Source organism: Canis lupus, chromosome 34, assembly GCF_048164855.1.
Source record: "Canis lupus baileyi chromosome 34, mCanLup2.hap1, whole genome shotgun sequence".
Lineage (NCBI taxonomy): Eukaryota > Metazoa > Chordata > Mammalia > Carnivora > Canidae > Canis > Canis lupus.
Genome location: NC_132871.1, coordinates 15,538,815 through 15,561,740, shown reverse-complemented (window position 1 = coordinate 15,561,740; position 22,926 = coordinate 15,538,815). Strand labels below are relative to the sequence as shown.

At 38.0% G+C, this 22,926-nt stretch overlaps 1 protein-coding gene across 5 annotated transcripts in view; it reads left to right on the top strand.

Annotated features, from left to right (window-relative positions):
- Positions 1-1,029: 1,029 nt before the first annotated feature.
- ERICH2 (glutamate rich 2) overlaps positions 1,030-22,926 on the top strand; it is a 37,296-nt gene continuing 15,399 nt past the window's right edge. The window contains exons 1-5 of one of the 5 annotated variants that reach the window (XM_072811544.1): positions 1,931-2,089; positions 7,652-7,688; positions 10,836-10,910; positions 12,559-12,704; positions 15,596-15,780. In XM_072811544.1, the coding sequence (XP_072667645.1) occupies positions 7,660-7,688; positions 10,836-10,910; positions 12,559-12,704; positions 15,596-15,780 (435 nt within the window). In that variant the 5' untranslated portion in view covers positions 1,931-2,089; positions 7,652-7,659. Of the gene's footprint in view, positions 1,068-1,930; positions 2,090-7,651; positions 7,689-10,814; positions 10,911-12,558; positions 12,705-13,223; positions 13,347-15,595; positions 15,781-22,926 lie in introns of those variants that run through there. The other 4 variants (XM_072811543.1, XM_072811546.1, XM_072811545.1 and 1 more) reach the window with 4 other exon arrangements.

Sequence of the window (22,926 nt, the reverse complement as noted above, 5' to 3'; positions counted from 1 at the left end):
TTATTTTATTTTTTAAAGATTTAACTTATTTATTCATGAGAGACGCAGAGAGAGAGAGAGAGAGGCTGAGATACAGAGGGAGAAGCAGGCTCCATGCAGGGAGTCTGTTATGGGACTTGATCCCAGGTCTCCAGGATCACGCCCTGGGCCGAAAGTGGTGCTAAACCGCTGAGCTCCCCACGGATCCCCTCATCTATCAATACTAAGCAATTCATCAAAACTAATTTTTAAAGGTATTGATAGAAAAATATAATGAATTTCCCTTTGTCTTGATTGAATGAAAAGTCTTCAAACTTAAAACACCAGCTATGTAACGGCACTCCTCTAATAGTGAAGATAGTGATTTTCTCTGTCCTTATCAAACTGGGTATTTGTCAATAACTCATTGAGTTCTTTAAAAAAAACTTCCATTCTGGCTTTTTTTTTTTTTTTTCTTTTTTGCCTCCTTCCCTCCATCCAGGAATCCAAGGAGATTGAGTGAACATGGACAGATGATTAAGATAAATATAACTGAATCTCTATGTACCCTTGGTTCCTGAAATGGTCCTAGTGGTTCTATTTTGATGAGGATGATAAAAATCTACCATTTCTGAAGCACTTTTTAAAAATTTTTTTCAAAGATTATATTTATTTATTCATGAGAGACACAGAGAGAAAGAGGGAGGCAGAGACACAGGCAGAGGGAGAAACAGGCTCCACACAGGGAGCCCGACGTGGGGCTCAATCCTCGGTCTCCAAGGTCACGCCCTGGGCTGAAGGCGGCGCTAACCGCTGGGCCACCCGGGCTGCCCTGAAACATCTTTTAAACGCCAGATGTTTTGTTTTATATGTTGTTGTTTGAAGCAATCATCTACCAAAGTACATATTCCCAAGAAGGTACCTAACCCCAGAGGTTATACAGCGATTATACCTCATATCATGTGGCTACTTAGTGAAATTCGATTCCAGATTGGATTCCCACAAACGGGCATCCTTCAGGACCTGTTGCCTAGCAACAAGCCCATCGGACACTTCCTGATCCCAAGCGGAGAAAAGCAACAAATTCCTTCCTGGAAGCCAAGCTTGCGGTACAATTAGAATTTTCTAAGAGAAGCGTTCCCTCACCCCCTTTTGTGACCAAAACCTCCCACTGGCCGAGGTCCGTTTCATATCCCAGGACTTGGGATATTAAACTCGATTTCTGGGGAAATCGTGATTTTCTCGGGGCGACCTCAAGTTGGGGATCAAGTGCCGCAGGCGACGTTTGTTTATCCGCATCCAGAGATAAGCTTCTGTCTCCCAACTCGAGACTCCTTTCACTCCACAAGCTTAAAACAGGAGCGAGGCCACCCCGCCCTGTCCCCGGTGCCCCCCAGAGCAGGATCCGGAACGGACGACGGCGTCCCGGGCGCCCTCCTGCCTTCCCTTCGCCGAGGAACGCGCGCGCGCGCCCCCGACGTGCGGCGCCGCGGAACTGCCGGCGCCCCCGAGCCCCGGCCTCTCGCCCCGCCCCCCTCCAGGGCTCGCCGGGCCTGCCACGCCCCCGCCACGCCCACCACCCCCGCCCCTGCCGTGGCTCCCCGGGCCTGCTCCGCCCCCGCCCCGCCCCCTCCGGGCTCCCCAGGCCTGCTCCGCCCCCGGCCCCGCCCCCGGCCCCGCCCCCTCCGCCGGGCCCGGAACTTGCCCCGCCTCCTCAGGCTTTCCTCACCGCCCACGGGAGGCTCCGCGCGGCCGCTTCCCCGCGCCCGGCGCCCGCCCCCGCTGCCCCGGCGCGTCCCGCCTCCTCCCCGCCCCTCAGCGGCTCTCGCAGCTCGCCCCGCCTCCGCCCTCCGCGCTCCGCCTCGGCCCCCCGCTGCTGCCCCGGCTCCCGCCGCCCGCCGCCCGCCGGCCCGTCTCCGTGGCGACGCTGCGTCCAGGGCGCCCCTCCCGGAACCCCGCGCGAGTGTGCGCCCTGCGGCCCAGCGGTCTGAGAGGCCCCGCGGCGGCTGCGGGTCGCCTCTCCCCACCCTCGCGTGCAGACCCGGCCCCGCGCCGTGAACTCGCACACCTGTCCGCGCCCTCCAGGTGCGGGCCCCGGAGCTCCGCGGCTGCCCGAGCGGCGCGCGGAAAGGTAGGACCCGCGCGGCGGGGGTGCGCCTCCAGCGTGGCTGCCTCCTCTGGCTGTGGGCGGGCCCTCGGGAGGGGATATAGCGTCTGTGTCTACGCGGGGGTGTGGTAACTGAGCAGTTCTGGGGTGGCTTTGTTTTCTTTTCTTTTTTTTTTTTTAAGATTTTATTTATTCTTGAGAGACCCAGGCTGAGGGAGAAGCAGGCTCCCTGCGGGGAGCCCGATGCGGGACTCGATCCCGTGACCCCGGGATCACGACCTGAGCGGAAGGCAGACGCTCAGCCACTGAGCCGCCCGGGCGCCCCGGCTGGGCAGTTGACAGCCGGTCTACACCACATTCTCTGGCTTGCCCTTTCGCCTGCGCCAAGTGCCTCACGCTCCCCCCCAAAACAGTGAAATTAGCTTTGTTGCATCTCAGAGCTTCCAGCTACTTCTCTCCATCCTTGCCTCCTACACCTACCTCCTTTAACACACACACACACACACACACACACACACGCAAACTTTTTTTTCTTTTATCTGTTTTTTTTCTTCTTTTTTGGGAAACAGCTTAATGACCAGTAGGAGCCAGCGTTCACTGACTGTACTTAATATTGTCATTACTTGCTAGACATAACTTGACCATAAAGAATTCTTGTGGAATTGGGACAAATCATTGAGCCTCCCCTGGCCTCCTTTTCATCTTATGTAAAACCAGGGGCCAACAGTGGATCACTTCTAAGGTCCAGTCTTCAGCCTTGTGTGAGGTGACAAAATTGACTTGAGATTTCCAAAATCAAGATATATGGCCTTTGATTACTCAAACTATTCTGCACTGCGCAGCTGTGGCACTTAAATTAACACAGGGCATGATTATAAATTTATCATTTGATTTTCCAGAGGGCATTAGGTGAATTGGACTGATATGTGCTTACCCCCAAGAGACCCCCTGGGTGTGGCTTTTTTTTTTTTTTAAGATTTTTTTTATTTATTCATGAGAGACACAGAGACAGAGAGAGGAGGAGGAAGAAGCAGGCTCCATGCAGGGAGCCCAGTGTGGGATTCAGTCCCGGGACTCTGGGATCACACCCCAGGCAGAAGGCAGGCGCTAAACCACTGAGCCACCCAGGGATCCGCTGGATGTGGCTTTTTAAACATAAATCTGAAAAAGACATTGAAAATGTCTTTTGTTTCATTCTCCTAAAAACCAAATGCAGTGATCCCCAAATCCACCTAATTTATTTTTAATCTCAGGAAAACAAAGTTAAGATTTTTTCCAGAGGTGAATTCCAACACCTTTAGGGATCCCATTGCACTACTCCAGAATTCTAGAGCTTCCTGTGACCACCTCTCACCACCACCATTTGAGCTAAATGTTCAGTGTGTCCCCCGCCCCAGCTCCATCCAATCTCAGGTGAGCTAAATGTTCAGTGTCCCCCACCCCCCCCCCTTCATGGCTCCATTCAATCTCAGGTGTGCACTCAGAACTGGCTTTTCTTAGAGTTCACCTTCAGCAGTGTTCTTGCTTGGTGGTAGGTAATAGGAGGAGGAGGAGTTGTAGCAATTATAATTGTAGTAGGAGATAGGTGCTATTATTTATTATTGGCTATTTATATTAATCTTCACAATAACTCTATGAGGTAGGTCGTATTTTTGTCCTCATTTTATAGTTGAAGAAATTGAATCAGAGGTTAAGGTACCTGGCTTGAATTCACTAACAATTTGCTGAGATTTGAACATAGACAATCTGATTCAGCAGTCCGGGCTCCTAGCTCGACATTATGCTGTAAGGAAATATATAAAATTTGTATGTAGTCACTTTTTTTTAAAAGATATTTTATTCATGAGAGAGAGAGAAAGAGAGAGAGAGACAGAGACAGCAAGCACAGGCAGGGGGAGAGGCAGAGGGAGCAGCAGACTCCCCCGCTGAGCTGGGAGCCCAGCACAGGGCTCTATCCCAGGACTTGGAGATCACCACCTGAGCTGAAGGCAGTCACCTAACCATCTGAGCCACCCAGGCACCCCTATATGTGGTCTTTTTAAAATATGAATGTAAATGATAGATGATCATTGAAACCATTTTTATACACATTTGAGACTATGCAATGAAGATTGCCCCCAAATCCTCTTGTGCCCACACCAGGCTCCCCTGGGATGGAGGATGGTGCTTAATTAGCTCTGTCTTCTCGTCACTGTTGCAGGGCTTGAGCATGTAACTAATTCATTCTTTGCCTATTAAAATACTAGGTGGCTTATAAAGACAGCCCGAAAGGATAAAATAATTGCACAGATGGGGTGGTAGAAAATGTATACATCTTCCAATATTACAAGAGAAACCCAAAATGAGAATTTTGTGAAATCTGAATTTTGAATGCTGGTAACTCATTTTATGGAAGGTTTTTTAAGACCTATAGAATCCAAATAAAAACTATCTGGCCCTATTGGCTGGTTAGTGAATATTTACCTAGAAGAATAAGGGAATGGATGTTTTATGTTCTTTTTTTAGTACTAAGTCCTTATAATCTGGTGTGCATGTCTTAAATGGAACCAGTCACATTTCAGCTACATGTGTCTAGTGGCTACCATATTGGATAGCAAAGATCTAGTTTAATACTTTCTTTTGGGGCAGCCGGGGTGACTTAGCGGTTTAGTGCCACCTTCAGCCCAGGGCCTGATCCTGGAGACCCGGGATCGAGTCCCACGTCGGGCTCCCTTGCATAGAGCCTGCTTCTCCCTCTGCCTGTGTCTCTGCCTCTCTCTCTTCTCTCTCTCTGTCTCTCTCATGAATAAATAAATAAAAATCTTAAAATATTAAAAAATTTCTTTTTTTTAAGATTTTATTTATTCATGAGAGACACACACACAAAGAGGCAGAACATTATCTTAGAAAATGATAATGTTTGTCCCCATCTGTTGGGTGCCTACCTGGCTAAATGAATGTCACCGTCATCGTGAAGCTTGACTCTTGCTTCTCATAGCAGGTAGAATGATATCATATTATAGGGGTACTTGTAGAAATCATACCTAGGGGAATATAGCAAACTTGGAAGAAGTTAAGTGACCTACTGAAGCTTACATGGGAAGTGGTAGGGCTGAGCCACATGAATCCAGTCTCTTTCACTAAAGAGCCCTGACTCTTGAGTATAACTCTGTACTGCCCCTGCCCCACAGAATTCAATTTTATGAAAGGATATTAAATGGACATTTTCTAGGTAGTGATAAATCCAGACCTAGCAGAGCCTGTGTTTCCATCAAAGGCTGGGATCTGCCCATTCTAGGTTTTTCTTTTGCCAGAAGAAAATGGGAGAATTTTATGTACTGATGTTTCATCCAGGTAAAGGGTAGAATGTAGCAATTCGTAAAGATCCTAGAGCTAGAAAAGGGAGAATATACATGTAAGGGGGATGTCTACTCAGACATATGGGTATCCACAGGATTGTGGAAATCTGTGAAAAGTACCTCTCAGGACAGGTCATCTTGGATTTCTTTTGTTAGAGCCCTATTTGGTTCATTATTGCATTGTTTCCACTTTTGCACTCTACTGCCTAGAGAAGTACGGCATTTATCCTAGAGTTTGGTCTTCTGAAACTGTTGTTTTTAAGATTTTATTTATATTTATTTATTTAGAGGGAAAGAGTGCTCATGGCAGGGGTGGGGTGGGTGGGGATTGGGGAGAGCAGAAGAGAGGGAGAGAGAATCTCAAATAGACTCCGTTCTGAGTGCCCAGCGGACACTACTAGGCTCCATCTCCTGACCTGAAATCAAGAGACAGATGCTTAACCAACTGAGTCACCCAGGCACTCCTGGCCTTCTGTAACTGATTTTCCCAAAAGAGATGCCTTGCTTTTTTGATGGACTTTTAGCTCTCTCTGAATTTCTCAGAGGGATAATCAGGTTAATAACATATATAATATCTGGTTTGATGAGGATTCCCCAGAAAACAAAGCCTGAGGCAAATGTTTACATACCAAGTGCTTTATTCCAGAGTGCAAATCAGTACAAGGGAGATTTAAAAAGAGAAAAACTTAAACAAAATAGAAGCTTCTCTTTTATTGTCCACAGTTCTGGCCCTAAATTTAGTATTCCAGAAATCCCTAGTATGTACTACTACTAATTTTTAAAGTCTTGTTTGGGATATGGAGACAGCAAGTGTTGAGGGAGGAGAGGGCAAGTGAATTGTTATTTATGAAAAATGTAATTGTAGTCTCTATCATACTTAAAAACCCTTAAAAGTTGATTTTTCTCTTTACAATTAAAATTAAATTTACCCAAATATATAAAGGGCTAAGTTACCAGAAAATCTATATAGGGTAATCTAAGTAAGAAAGGTAAACATTCACAAAGAAAACATTATAATTTGTAAGTATTAATAAGTACATAGGGGAACTTGTAAGAATTGTATTTTAAAATGTTATTTTTGAAGAAAATCAAAGGTTAATTTTTAAGTGTATTTATTGGAATAACATTTTATTTAAAATACTCTTATCTTGAAATACCATGGAAAAATTTCTTGTTCAGGCTCAAGTACACTGTTTTTCACAACACTGATGAACTGGAATGTGGCAGATAGTTTTGTTGATATCGTTTTATTTTGTTAAAGTAGGGAAGAAAAGTGGTGCTGTATACATGAGCCAAGCTGAATTTATGATTTCTAGGGTCAGCTCAGTAAGAAAGGGGAGTCCTGAACCTACTGTTGATTGTATTTGGATCTGAATCTAGAGTCCAAGTTATGTAAAACCACACAGAAACAGAGAATTAGAGGCTAACTTAATATATCACTTTTCTAACATGCAAAATTATTCCTATAGCTCTTTTTACATAAGCTCCAAGGTAAAAATGGGAAGAAGAGGAAGGGTTAATTTCTCTAGACCTTTTTAAAAACAATTTCATAATCCAAAAGAAGGAGATTTTTCAGTTAGGATGGAAGCCACACTACTAAATAAAAAAACCAAAATATTTGATATCTTTCTGACAGAATTCTGCATTATTTTATTTATAGTCTAAATTTATACAGTGTTTAAAGACTTAGGAAGTTAATATTTTGTTTTTTTCCAAGAATTATCTAGACAAGACATATTGTAAAGATAAGACTATGTAAAGGATAGGATAGGATGCTTTAGATCTCTTTTACCATCAATTTACATAGTTTTCAAATAATTGGCTTTAGTATAAAATTACCATTTCAGCCTAGATAATAGAAATGTTTATATAAAGGCTATGCATAAATTATTTCAAATACCTCAAACTAAAATAATGATAATGCTAGTTTTTCTTTTTGCTTTTATTTTAGGTACCAAAATATAGTTTTTATTTTTGCTTTTATTTTAGGTACCAAATGCAGATTGCTAGTGTTTGACCCAAAGGGTAAATGATTCATTACTTAAAAAGAATGTTTCATCATCATTTTGTCCTAAATATTAAGAAGATAGTCTACTGGAGTGACTGAATGTGAGGTCTTAGCAGTTAAAACCTTTGTTATATTACTTGTCATTCAAAAAATGCTTAAGTGTATTTGCTGATCAGAAATTTCTGTTAACAACATCACTACAGATAAAATACTGAGTTGGGTTTTTTTCTTCTCTTTCAGAAAAAGTGATGGTTGAACCAAATGAAGCAATGTCAGAGTAAGAAGATGTCTCTGGTTGTGCAGCTGATCTATCACATGCCTCTTAAGCAATTAGAACTACATAATGCAATCATTTGTCACCCAATTAAATTTGAAAGGCCAGAAACGCATGGATTAGCACTTTAGCTTTTGCTTCAATCAAAGCAATTGTTACTTAGATAAAAGAACATTTAAAATGAAAAATGAATTTTGATAAAAATATAAAGGTATAGATAATAGCCACTTCTACTTTTTAAATGCTTAAATACCAAGTAGTCTGTATTTTACTTATATAACTTTCATTGCTCATTCCTATTTCCTTTTGATACTTCTTGTTTCTTTCAGAATATCCCTTTAAATGAATATTTACTTGAAAATTAAAGGTTCTTTATTTATTATGAAATGAATCATTACTACTAAGTAAAGGAAACTAATCACCCCAATTAGTTGAAGGGGACTAGTGTTAAAAAGAATCATGGTCCAGTTTTAGTATGGTAGCTAAATACTAAGTACTTGATTTATTCAAGGCTCTGATTCTGATAATTCATCAAAACCTTTCCTAATATTATCATCTCCTACCTCCTGAGGAAAAAAAATTATTAATTCCATGAAAAATTACACTTTGAGAATTGATCATAAAACACATTCATAGAGATGAATATTGATAGATTGGTAGAATGGTGCCAAACATATTATTTTGGTTTATTCTGGATAAAATTGGCTTGGACATTTTTTACCTTATGCAATTTATCTTTGAATTGTCATACTGTCAAAGCTAAAAATTAGACCAGCCAGGGCGGAGGTGAGGTCTGAGGGGCGATGTGGCCACAGGCGCAAAGAGCGGCGGCGGGAGCTGTGGGACTTTAATTTCAGGGAGTGAATAGAACTAGTTTTGGGGATCCCTGGGTGGCGCAGTGGTTTGGCGCCTGCCTTTGGCCCAGGGCGCGATCCTGGAGACCCGGGATCGAATCCCACGTCGGGCTCCCGGTGCATGGAGCCTGCTTCTCCCTCTGCCTGTGTCTCTGCCTCTCTCTCTCTCTCTGTGACTATCATAAATCAATAAATAAAATCTTAAAAAAAAAAAAAAAAAGAACTAGTTTTGGAAGACGAGATGACTACAGCTGCAGAAAGAAAATATATTAATATTAGAAAAAGATTGGATCAGTTGGGATACCGCCAGACTCTGACAGTGGAGTGTTTACCATTGGTAGAAAAACTTTTCAGTGACCTAGTTCATACAACAAAGTCTTCAGAAATCAAAATTATCTACTGTGAAAGCTGAAAAAGTGCCAATTTTGATTTTGTTTTGGGACCTTATAAACTTGAAAATGCAAGACTGATCAAGGAAAATAATGAATTATACCTGGAATTAATGAAACTGAGAGAACAATCAAGCCAACACATTAAAGGTACAGATTTGTGGGATGCCTGAGTGGCTCAACGGTTGAGCCTCTGCCTTCGGCTCAGGGCATGCTCCCAGGGTCCTGGGATCCAGTCCTGCATCGGGCTCCCTGCGAGGAGCCTGCTTCTCCCTCTACCTATGTCTCTGCCTCTCTCTTTGTGTCTCTCATGAGTAAATAAAATAAAATCTTTAAAAAAAAAAAACCCTAAAACTAAAAAATAAAATTAACTTGCCTTTTGTTGTAAATTATGTATTAAATACATATTTTTATATTAAAGAGAATGTGTAACTGATCAAAGACAAGAAATCTGTTTATTTCAGGTTAAGTGTTCTAGATAATCAGAAAAAACAAATGCCCCATTAAATATATTAATCTGTAAATATGTATCTATATCCAATTACATGGTTGAAACATTTAAATTTTAAAAATGTAAGAAAATTTTAGTTGTCTTTGAAGGAAGTATGATGTTACTTTCAATAATAATAATACATCATTAGGGGATCCCTGGGTGGCTCCGCGGTTTGGTGCCTGCCTTTGGCCCAGGGCGCGATCCTGGAGTCCTGGGATCAATCGAGTCCCACATCGAGTCCCACATCGGGCTCCTGGCATGGAGCCTGCTTCTCCCTCCTCCTGTGTCTCTGCCTCTCTCTCCCTCTCTCTCTCTGTGTGTCTATCATAAATAATAATTAAATAAATAAATCTTTAAAAAAATAAGTCATTAATGGAAATAAATTACTATTGTGTCTGTGAACATCTATGTTCATAGATTGTGATAAGCAGTGTTGGAACTGAAAGAAGGGGTAATCTACATCCTGAGTTAAACCCCAAGGTTAAATCAAATGCAGCCTGGGCCAAAATAGGAAAGCAGAGTGATAATTTGTTCTCTTGGTCTCATTAATAATTGCATCTTCTTCTCAAACTAATTTTTGCAAGGACAAAAAAGACAAAAAACAAAAATCAGTTTCCCTTCAGTTCACTTGTAGAGAAGAGTTTGGGCTTGGTTTGGTTTGGTTGTTTGGAGTGAGGGAGGAGGAGGAATGGTTAGTGTAGCCCATAAGTCTCACAGGTATGTGGCTTCAATCTAGGTACTTTACCCAGAGTTCAAGGTACACAGGGCCAATCCTGGAAAAAAATGATCAAGTAGGAAAGTAGAAAATCATGGAGGACCTGTGCTTAAGGAGCCCTGTGACCTGGAAAGTTGATGAATTTTTTCAGGGTAGTTTTTCATTGCACTCTCTACCCACTACTGGCGGTACCTCCTCCTCTGTCCTCCCTGTGTTGTTTCCTGTCAAGTGAAGCAGTGGGAGTGGATTTGCCTTAATCTTCTCTGCTTCTTTTTTCTAGTCTGAGGCACATAAGGAGTATATGGACTTATAAACCAGGAGTTTCAAATATCTGTGCTTGTAAAGCCCACATTTATTATTTCCTCTTTTCCCCATGGATCTCCTGTGTGAAAGATTTTGTCTACCCAACAAGTTGCACTTTAATTAACAATGTTCAGCAATAGAAGTAAAATATATCGTTAATGCTAGATGAAATTTGATAGATCTTGGACCTTTGATCTCTTGGGTTTTGGGCCAAGCTTTCAAGCATACTTGAAGATGTGGGGAGGGAAATGGCTGAAGTAAGTCCACAGCATTCAACTGAAAAAATTGTGTTTATGGGTTTTCCATAATCATATGTTTTATCTCTTCTAAAGTGACAAGGTTTTTTTTTTTTAATTTCCATTTTTATACTTTAAGTAAATGCCTCTTTGGATGCAGACCAAGATTGGCAAGCAAACTTTGTTCCTTACCAACACAAGTCTCTCTAAATGTATCTAGGACATTCTCAGAAAAGTAAGTTTTAATCGATTTTGATTTTTAAGCCCATGTTTGACAAGTTTAAATAATTTTTAAAACAAAGTTTAAAATCTAAACTTACTGAAAAAATTATTTATTTTTATTTTTTTTTATTTTTTTGAAAAAATTATTAATTCCAATAGAAATTTGAGGCCATTTCATAAATATACCTAACGCTCTTAATATACTAAGGAACGGTCCTAAAAATCTAGGTTATTTATGCTCTGGCATAAATATGTTTCAGTAGGATATCTACCTTGACAGACTCTATAAGTAGAAGCTGATTTCCATTTCCAAAGGATATTACCTAAAGTAAAAATTTGAATCTTTCCTCAACTGTAACTATTCGAATTAAGTCTTTTAGAGTACACTATCTATTTTTCTTAAATGGTCAGAGGTATTATTACCATAAATAATGTCACTTTCTCAAATGGAAGTCAAAAGATTATTGTTGAAGAGGAGGTTGGACTTGGGACCTGTGATTCTTTGAAACTATATATGAGAAAGACTATAGAAAGTGACCAGATTTAAATTAAATATTAGAGCATATAAATTCTAATAATCACTTGTGGCAAGCTTTGGCAGAACAGGATCTCACTTGAAACTAAAAACTTATCTGACTTCTCAACTTCTTAGATGTAGAGTTTCATCTTGGATGTTTTTTTTTTTTTTTTCACAATTAGAAAATTGAGGGCAGAGGCAGAACAAATGTAAATCAATTTTGCATTTTTTCATTACTAGAGAGGAGTTTTGCTTTAGCAGCATATATTAAGCAAGTGAAGATTCCATTCCCTCTCATAATATTAGGACTATAACAAGCTGTTCAGCCTGTTTGCTAAATCACTGTACAAGGTCACTGACTTAACTATACTCATGTTCTGGATTCATATTTCAATGGGAAAAAGAGCCACCATAACTGGGAAAAAATACTTCACACCTTTTTATATCTTGACATGCAAAGTAGAATTTTTTTAATTCGGTAAAGGAGGCATATTAAAAGAATCTTAAGACCACAGAAAAGAGACAGAGTTATTTTTCCACCAGCATGAGTACTTACCTCTCTTTGTAAACAGAGTGCACCACACAAGAATCCTCTGTCTTAATGCATTATTACTGGTATGAGGTTTCAGGCTTAAAGGCTAAAAGAGAAAATTAACCCATATTTATTTCAGCTACTTAATGAAAAAACAGGCTATTTTGTTATGAACAAGGGTTAATATGACTGTTGGACTCTTTCCATAAGTGTAGCATTTAGCAATGGTAAGAACTGGTTCCTAAACCTAAAAAAAAAACCCTCAAGGCTAGTATTCCTAGTTTTATTCCAACATATTACAATGATGTGCCAAAGACATTCATATAATTGTTTATATGCTCTATGTTAAAGAACCCTGAAAAGATTTTAAGGATCATTACACAATGATAAATACCAAGTAGAAATAGAATTTTAATCATCAATAAAAATTATTTTTAATGCTTTTCCACAGAGAAGATATTATATTTTAGCTAGTTGTTGATATATTTTGTTTTTATTGTGTGTCTGTGTGTGCATGTGCATGCGTGCACATATGGGTTTGAATGCATATGAAGCTTTAAACAGAACCGTGAATACGGAAAGTATTTTTTCATTATTTACTTTAACATTTAGGAAGGAAATCTCTTCAAGAATTGTTGAAAAAACTACTACTTCTAAGAATACTGAAGATAGAATATCTTCAAATATTGAAAATAAAGATACAGAAATGAACCTACAATCTAAGCAGTGGTCATCGTCCTTCTTAAAAGAAAGCACGGGTAATAACATTTGTTTTATGTGAGTAAATGTAGCTTCTAATTGAACCTCCTCCAATGACCTTTGGGATGTTGACAACTCTGTAGGTCCGGAGTGGGTTGTAGGAAACTAATTTTTGAAATTCATGTACCAGATGATTCTGATATGCAGTCAGGTATGGCATCCATGGTATACATTATATAAAATTATAATGATGTATTAAATTTTAAAATGAATCAAAATATGAAAGCGTTAAGTTCCATTCATTAGTCAGTGGTCTATTAAGTGCCAGGACTTTTTAGAAGCTGTGGATACAATAGTTAACAAATAGACAAGGTTATTTTGCCTTTATGAAGTTCACTTTTTTAGTGGGAGATAGTCAACTATAAAAATTAAGACAATAACACACTGTGGTGGGTGCTGTAATATAGATAAATGGCACCTAGAGGAGGACTATCTTAGCTCTTGGGATCAGGACATTTCTCTTGATGTTCAGTGTTTGTAAATTCAAGGAGAGAGTTCCTGTGACATCACATGAAGTCCTTAATTCCCTATTATGACTTTCCCTTAATGACATCAGTGTGATGAGTCTGTGAGCAAGCTGGGTACCCACTGGAAGATCAGGGTGACTGAGCTGATGGAAACTGTAAATAAGACAGAAGCAGGTAGATGGCCTGAAGACCCTAGCCATTCTATAAAGGACCAGTATCTCCTTCCGGAGTAGTAGTTTTTTTGTTTAGTCGGGAGCTTGAATTAGAGTCAGGAGTTTTATCAGCTTTTTCTTTTTTTGGCTTGTTTTCTTAACGTTGTCCTCTCTTGAGCTCTCCTGGATTTCCTGGTTTTCTTTCTAACAAGTGTTTCTACATGATTTGGAGTAGCTAATGGCCAAACTCTGATCAAGAAAGGCATGTCACAAGACTTCCAGACACTCAAAATCTAATAAGAAAGCGAGGTATCACATAAATTCAGTTTTGAAACTGGGAAAGACATCAGTAGAGCCTGGGCAGTTGACAAGTTCACTCAGTAATATTTCCCAAAGAGATAATTTTAGGAGACACACAATAAATTTTTAAAAATAGATTAAAAATAGATTTAATGGTACTATATTTCAATATGTGTCAGATAAAAGTAGAAAATGGTTATGAATATGAACTTGAGCCAAACTGACTCCCAGATCTGCCAATTAATTAGTGCTATGAAATTGGGTACATGATTTAACTTCTCCTTCAGTTTCATCTATGAACAGTAGTATACATCTCATTGACCTGTTAAGAGAACTAAATAGTTAATATATGTAATGTTCAGAAGAATAATGGTATATAATGTTTGTTAGGATTATTGTATGTTACTTTTATTCATTTATCAGTTTCATAGATGGTAATATTATCTGATAAAATTTCTATGTTTAAAAAGTAGATTCAAGGAAAAATATTGAGGAAATAGTATAGGTGATACTCCTATATAGCAAAATGGATGAAGTTAGTGTAGGAATTATACTATTGGAAAATGTCCCAATAGATTGTATCATGGAGATTTTACTTTTTAAATGTTTCTCTAATCTATCCCTTCTCTCCATCCCTGTTTTACTAGTGCCCTATCATTAATCATCTCTCTCACCTGTCTTTTAAAGAGACTTCTAACCTCTCTCCTTGCTCCTTTTTTTTTTTTTAAACCTCCCCTCAAATATACTTTCTACCCTGCTAGCCAGGAGTTCCTTCAGAAATGCAGAATTGATCATATTTGTTTTCCTACTCAAAATCCTTTATTATAGCCCATTTATTCTTAGGATGTAGTCCTAACTCCAAGGCTTCTGGCCCACAAGACCCCATTATCTACCTGCCCTTCCAGCTATATCTGTCACCATTGCAGTCTCAACCTTGACCTCTAAGCAGTGTCAAAATGCTTTTTTGCATGACACACATTCTTGTTACTGCATTGGCTTATGCTGTCCCCTCTCCTTAGAAAAACTGATCCATTCAGACTGGACAATTCCTGACCAGTCTCCAGATCAACTTGGGGCCCTCCTTTGTTCTCTCATTTAACTAGCACACATCTATCACCAAACTTCCATACTGTTTTATAGCTATTGTTTCTGACTCCCCAGTTAGAGTGTGAATGAGTACCTGCAGTCAAGAATTATTCATTTTTGTGTTCCTGTGACACCACATAGTACTGGGCACTGAATGAATGACTATTCATAGACTAATAGACTAATGACTATTAGTGCCTATTTTGATTTTTCAGTTATTTATGTTTGGTCATAGCTACTGTGTCTTGACATTAAGAAAAAAATAAAAAAAATCATTACTAATGTTCTGTAACCTCTGGTTATATATCTAGAATACTTCACATGTCTCTCTTCCTAAGTTTTGTGTATGTGTGTGGGTGGGTGGGTGGGTAAGTGTGTGTGTTGAAAAAGAACTTTATTCTCAGGTATCCAAACAGTAACCTGACCTGCCCAAGAAGAATTACTTACTGTTAATCCTCTCTAGTCTTATTTTTACTCTCCCAAGTTCTTCATTTCATATTTACCCTTCTATAAGAACCACTTAGGAAATGTATTTCTGGAGATAGAATAGCATTAATTTCTTTTTTTTCTAGAAATCATTATATTTTTCTAAGCAAAACTGTTTCCTATTTATTAAAATTTTAAGCACCAAACAATTAACACTAACATTAATTCAGTGTTATTGGTTTGAGTTTTTTCCTCTTGGCAGTTTTATTACTTTTTTTGGAAATGGAAATTACATAAGTTCATTGTGGTGCTATTAGTCATGAAAAAAAATTTTTTAAAAACCTCCAGAACAGGAAACCATATAATAAACATGTATACTTGTTACATTTTAATTTAGGAGTAACCATTTTTAATATTTGAACTTTTCAATATTTATTGATTTGATTGTATATGTTTTAGGTCAAGTGGGTAAAAACACAGTCCCTGCAGAGCAGGAGAAAAATAATGAACACTCCTTCCAAGATATTGATGATAAGTTATCTGAATCAACAGATGATGATGGTGAAGATGATACCAATGATGAAGATGATGAAGACAGTAACCCTAATAAGGATACTCATGCCCCATTAGAGTTAATGGCAGAAGTAAGTTTAACTTGTGCATTGTAATTTAGGAAACTTAGTATTAAAATTACTAGTGTATGGCCTTGAAGATTTAAAAAATAGTAAAGAAATCCTTGCCCATATACAGATATTTACCTAGTTACTCATCTCTCTTACTCTACTTCATGAGAATAGAGGTGAGAAAAGATTCTAGAAATGACTTACAGTATTCTGGTAAAGGCAGAAGCAGGAATAAAAAGTTCTGGCATGAAACTCTGCAAGGACTGCTTCAAAGAGTGCTTTCTACGTAACTGGGTACTGTGCTAATTAGTTATTGGGGATATTTAGAGACAAATAAGAAAGACCCTTACCCTTGAGAACTAACAAGTACATATTATGTATATAGTACAATTTATAATAAATATGTGTGCTACCAGACGTAGTTATGAGATTCTCTGGGAATAGGGAGGATTAAGTGACTAACAGAGAATAGAAATAGGTGAAAAGGGATAAAGGATTTTTAGAAGAGACACAGAGTTAGAATCTTGAAGGAAGAGGGAAGCTTAGGAATTCGTGTGGTAAACAAGTGGAGAAGGCATTTCTGGTATAGGGAAGAGTATGTGCAAAAGCACTGAAGCCTGAAACATGACATGCAAACATTGTACATGAACATTTACTGATAATTCTATGGAGAGTAAAACAGTTTTATCTCAATTTTGGTATCACAGCCTAATTAATATTATACAATTTCATGTATATTGTAAGAACTTTATAACAGTACATTTTAACTTCCCCTTTCTTATCCTTTGTTAATGCAAAGGATACATTTTACATTTTACTTCCACATATACTATAAACCCTATAATACATTGTTATTATTTTTATTTTTAATGGTCAATCTTTTTTTTTTTAAAGATTTTATTTATTTATTCATGAGAGAGAGAGAGAGACAGAGACAGAGACACAGGCAGAGGGAGAAGCAGGCTCCATGCAGGGAGCCTGACGTGGGACTTGATCCCAGGTCTCCAGGATCACACCCTGGGCTGAAGGCAGATGCTCAACTGCTGAGCCACCCGGGCTGCCCAATGGTCAATCTTTTAAAACGTTTTTTTAATTGGAAAATATCTTTTTTGGAACACATTTCTGGTGTTCTTCATAGCTTTGTGTAGATCTGAATTTCTACCTGATATGACTTTCCTTTTACTGAAAAACTTGCTATAGTATTTTTTTTTATAATGCAGTTCTGCCAGCAGTGAATACTCTTGGCTTGCATTTGTCTGAAAAAGTCTTAATTTTATCTTCATTTTTAAAGAATGTGTGAGCGAGAGATTTGTAGGTTGCCAGGTTTTTGTTTCTTTTTTTTTTCGGTACAGATGGTCCCTAACATAGTGGTTCAACTTGGAATTTTCAACTTTACAATTGTGTGAAAATGATTCACATTCAGTAGAAACTTTGAATTTTTATTTCTTCCTTGGCTAGTGATATGTGTTATGATTACTCTCTCCTGATGCCAGGCAGCTGCAACTTCCTGCCAGCCATGCCATCATGAGTATAAACAACTGATACACTTACAACCATTATGTTTTTCTCTTGTAGTACAGTATTCAATAAGTTATATGAGATATTCAATACTTTGTTATAAAATAGGTTTTGTTAGATGATTTTGCCCTACTGTAGGCTAATGTAAGTGTTCTGAGCATGCTTAAGTTAGGCTAGACTAAACTGTGATATTTGGTAGGTTAGATGTATTAAATGCATTTTCAACTTATTTTAACTTATGATGCATTTATTGGGATATAACCCCATCATAAGTTGAGGAAGATCTGTACTTTGAAAAGGTGCTTCATTGTTAAATAGTTTACATAGTTTCAGACAGATGTCTACTATTATTACTTTTGTCCATCTATATATATCTTCTTCTCAGACTTTAAAGTTTTTTTTTTAAGCAGCTGGGGTGGCTCAGCAGTTTAGCGCCGCCTTGGGTCCGGGGTGTGATCCTGGAGACCTGGGATCGAGGCCCATGTCGGGCTCCCCGCAGGGAGCCTGCTTCTCCCTCTGCCTGTGTCTCTGCATCTCTCTCTCTCTCTGTGTGTCTCTCATGAATAAATAAATAAAATCTTTAAAAAATAATAAAAATAAAATAAAGTTTTTTTTCTTTTGTATTGTTATTTTTTGGCAATTTGATGATGATATGCCTTGATGGCATATCATCTTGCTTCTTAGAACTATGAGTTTATAGTTTACACCAGATTTGGAAATTTTTGTTATTAAATCTTCAAATAATTTTTTTTTTTTACCTCTGCTCTCCCTCTCTTCTTCTGGGCTACAAGTTAACGTGTATGTTAGACCACCCAGTATTGTCCCAAAGGTTACTGATGTTCATTTTTTTGTTTTGTTTTCTCTATATATTTCATTTTAGAAATTTCTATTGCTCTGTCTTCAAGTTCATGATCTTTTCTTTGTAGTTATAATCTGCAGTTAATCCCATCCTCCCTTCCTCTCTCCCTTTTTCTCCATGTGTGTCTATAAAATTTCAGATATTTATCATCTCTACATGTTTTATGTAAATATTTTTATATTAAATTCTTTCATCATGTTCATATTTTACTTTTGAGCATATGACATAATAGCTATTTCAACATGCTTGTCAGCTATGCTATCATTTTTGTAATTCTGGGTTGATTTCTATTGATTAAGGTTTCTTTTTTTTCTTTTTTTTTGTTTTAAGATTTTATTTATTTTCTCATGAGAGAGAAAGAGAGGCAGAGACACAGGCAGAGGGAGAAACAGGCAGAGGGAGAAACAGGCTCCATGCAGGGAGCCCGACGTGGGACTCAATCCCTGGTCTCCAGGATCATGCCCTGGACTGAAGGTCACGCTAAACTGCTAAGCCACCTGGGCTACCCTTGATTAAGTTTTCCCCAGTGTATGGGTCATATTTTTATGCATCTTTGCATGCCTGGTACCAGCATTTTTTACTGAATCCTAGACATTATAAATTTTATGTTCTTTGATACAAGTTTTATCATTTTTCTTTAAATATTTTTGGACTTTGATCTGGAACATAGTTGAGTTTCTGGGAAGCAGGTTTCTCTTTTCAAGTATTGCTTTTTAAGCTTTGTTGGGAGGGTCCAGAGTCTACCTATATTGTAGGTAGACTACAAAGGCAATGCCCTAATGAGGACTCTTCTCAGTGCTCTGGGTATTAAGAGGACATTCCACTCTAGCTAGAGAAAACATGAGCTCTCTTCAGCCCAGTGTGAGATCCCTGTTCATTCCAGCAATTCTTTCTCTAGCCTCAGGTAGTTTCTGAATACACATACGCAGATGAATTCCAGGCAAAGACTCAGAAAGACACCTGCAGATTGCTGGAGCTCTCCTGAAAATATAACATTGGCCTCTCTGAACTTCAACCTGTTTTATTTCAACTCAGACCACTGGTCTCTGGATGCTCCCTGCCTATGCTGGTACCCAGAAACAGCCCACAGCTGTAAACTGAGGCAATCAAAGGATCCATCTGTTTCCCTTCTCTCAGATCATTCTCCTATGACATTTGATGTCAATTACTGAAAACTCTTGTTTCATATATTTTGTTCAATTTTCTGGTTGTTTCAGGAAGGAGAGTAAACCTGGTCTCTGTTAACTCCATCATGGCTAGAAGCCTCAATTAGATTTTTAGCATAAAGATAATACTAATGTGCTTGCCTTTTAATATAATTAACCCAAATGCTAGCCATGGAATTATATAAAGAAATCAGGGCAGCCCGGGTGGCTCAGCAGTTTAGTGCCGCCTTCAGCCCCAGGCATGATCCTGGAGACCCGGGATCCAGTCCCACATTGGGCTCCCTGCATGGAGCCTGCTTCTCCCTCTGCCTGTGCCTCTGCCTCTCTCTCTCTCTGTCTCTCACGAATAAATAAAATCTTTAAAAAAAATCAGATACATTTATTATATTTTCCTCCTCAAATAAAGCATATATAGAGAGTTTTGAAACTTAATATTATAAGGTGCTTCCAACAAGGAAGAAAAAAAAATTGATGCCAAATATTGGAAAGATTTTACTTAACTATATTTCTTTGATTGAACATCTAAATTATTCATGAATCATAGAGCATTCAAAGGCCCTATTTGCTGTAACCAAACTCTTTAGAGTTGCTCATTTTATTTCTATTTATTTTTTGACATTTAATTATAAAAGTAATCCATGACTTCATTTTCAGATAAATATTCAGACAATAGGAGATTGTTTATTTTCATATCTTAGGCTATACCTATGCATAAGCTCTTTTGTTTTCAGAATTCATCCCTTTTTAATTTTTTCAACTTTTAATTTTTTTTTAAGATTTATTTATTCAAGAGTGAGAGAGTACAGGGGTGGAGGTGGGGAGAAGGAGAGAGAGAGAGAAAGAGAATCTCAAGCAGACTCCCTGCTGAGCATGGAGCCCGATGAAGGGCTTTATGTCATGACCCATAAGATCATGACCTGAGCTGAAATCAAGAGACAGACACTTAATTGACTGAGCCACCCAGGCACCCCTCAACTTTTTATTTTGAAATTTTTCAAACCTATAGAAAACTTGAAAGATTAGACACAAACCAAGGAACAGACTCTTAACTATAGAGGACAAACTGATGGGTTACCAGAGGGGTCATGGGTGGAAGTATGAGTGAAAGGTAATGGGGATTAAAGAGTGTACTTGTGATGAGACTGGGTGATATATAGAATTTTCAAATCACTATATTATATACCTGAAACTAATATAACACTGTATGTTAATTGTACTGGAATTAAAACAACAACAAAATAAAGGTGGTTAACAACTAAAATCAAAACATGAATTATCATGAAATCCTTACTGGAAAAAAATCCAGCTATAAAAGCATTTTAAAAACAAATTGGTAAGTCTCAATTTAAATGTAATATTTTATTGTAGAATTATTGTTAACTTTCTTAGATGAGTTAAGGATATGATGTTACATTGAAGCATTAACTTATTCTTAGGAGACCTATGCTCTAATAGTTCAGTGTGAAGTTTTACAATGTCTGAAACTTATTTTGAAATGTTTCTGTGAAAATTATATATGTAGGTTATATCTATACATTATCTATCAAAAGAGAGATAAAGCAAATGTAGCACAATGTTAAGAAATATTGAATCTAGATAAAATGTGTATGTGTTCACTGTTAGTCAATTTTTTTATCATGATAAGTGTACTCTTTAATCCATAATATTCCATTGTATATATACCACATCTTTATCCATTTATCTATCAGTGAACTTGAGCTACATCCATAATTTGGCTATTATAAATAATGCTGCAATAAACATAGGGTGCACGTATCTTTCTGAATTAGTATTTTTGTATTTCAGGAGCAAATACCCAGGAGTGTAAATGCTGGATCATATGGCATTTCTATTTTTAACTTTTTGAGGAAACTCTATACTGTTTTCCACAGTGACAGCACCAGTTTGCGTTCCCACAAGCAGTGCAGAAGGATTCCTGTTTCTCTGTACACTTGCTGTTTCTTGTGTTTTTTATTTTATCATTCAGACAGGCATGAGGTGGTATCTCATTGTAGTTTTGATTTACAGTTTGCATCATCAAAGGATGATGAGTGATACTGAGCATCTTTTCATGTGTCTCTTGGTCATCTTAACATTTTTTTGAGAGAAATGTCTATTCATATCCTGCCCATTTTTAATAAGATTATTTGGTTTTGAGGTGTTGAGTTGTATAATTTCTTTATAGGTTTTGGATACTAACCCTTTATCAGATATGTCATTTGCTGATATCTTCTTCCATTTAGTAGGTTATCTTTTAGTTGTGTTGATTGCCTTCTTTGCTGCACAGAAGCTTTTTATTTTGATGTAGTCCCAGTAGTTTATTTTTGCTTTTGTTTTCCTGGCTTGAGGAGACATATCTAGAAAAATGTTGATATGGTTGATGTCAGAGACCTTATTGCCTGTGTTCTCTTCTAGAATTTTTATGGCTTCAGGTCTTATATTTAGGTCTTTAGTCCATTTTGAGTTTATTTTTGTGTATGGTGTAAGAAAGTGGCCCGGTTTCATTCTTTTGCATGTATCTGACCAGTTTTCCCAACACTATTTGTTGAAGAGACTGTCTTTTTACCATTGGATATTCTTTTCTGCTTTGTTGAAGATTAATTGACCATATAATTGTAGGTTTAGTTCCTGATTTTCTTTTCTGTTCTGTTAATCTATAGGTCAGTTTTTGTGCTAGTACCATATCGTTTTGATTACTATAGCTTTGTAACATAAATTGAAGTTTGGAATTATGATACCTCCCGTTTTGCTTTTCTTTTTCAAAATTGCTTTGGCTATTCAGGGTCTTTTGTGGTTCCATACAAATTTTAGGATTGTTTTTTCTAGTTCTGTGGAAAATGTTGTTCATATGTTGATAGGGATTGCATTAAATATGTAGATTGCTTTCGGTAGTATAGGCATTTTAACAGTATTTGTTCTTCCAATCCATGAGCATGGAATGTCTTTCCACTTATTTGTGTTGTCTTCAAATTCTTTCATCAATGTTTTATAGTTTTCAGAATACAGGTCTTTCATCTCTTTGGTTAGGTTTATTCCTAGATATCTTATTATTTTTAGTGCAATTATTGATGGGATTATTTTCTTTATTTTTCTTTCTGCTGCCTCATTGTTACTGTATAGAAGTGCAACAGATTTCTGCACATTGGCTTTGTATTCTGGGACTTTACTAAATTCATTTGTCAGTTGGATTTTCTGTATATATAGTATTGTTGCCTCTGCAAGTAGTGAAAGTTTTACTTCTTCCTTACTGATTTAGGTGCCTTTTATTTCTTTTTGTTGTCTGACTTCTGTCTGGGACTTCCAGTACTGTGTTGAATAAAAGTGGTAGGAGTGGACATTTTGGACTTGTTCCTGTCCGTCCTTAAAGGAAAGCTCTCAGTTTTTCCTCATTGAGGATAATGTTTGTTGTGTGTTTTTCATATATGGCCTTTATTATGTTGAGGTATGTTCTCTCTAAACCTACTTTGTTTGGGGGCTTTTATTATGAATGGATATTATACTTTGTCAAATGCTTTTCCTGCTTGTATTGAAATGGTCATGTGATTTTTTTATACTTTCTCTTTTTGATGTGATGTATCATGTTGATTGATTTATACATACTGGACCATTCTTGCATCCTGGGAA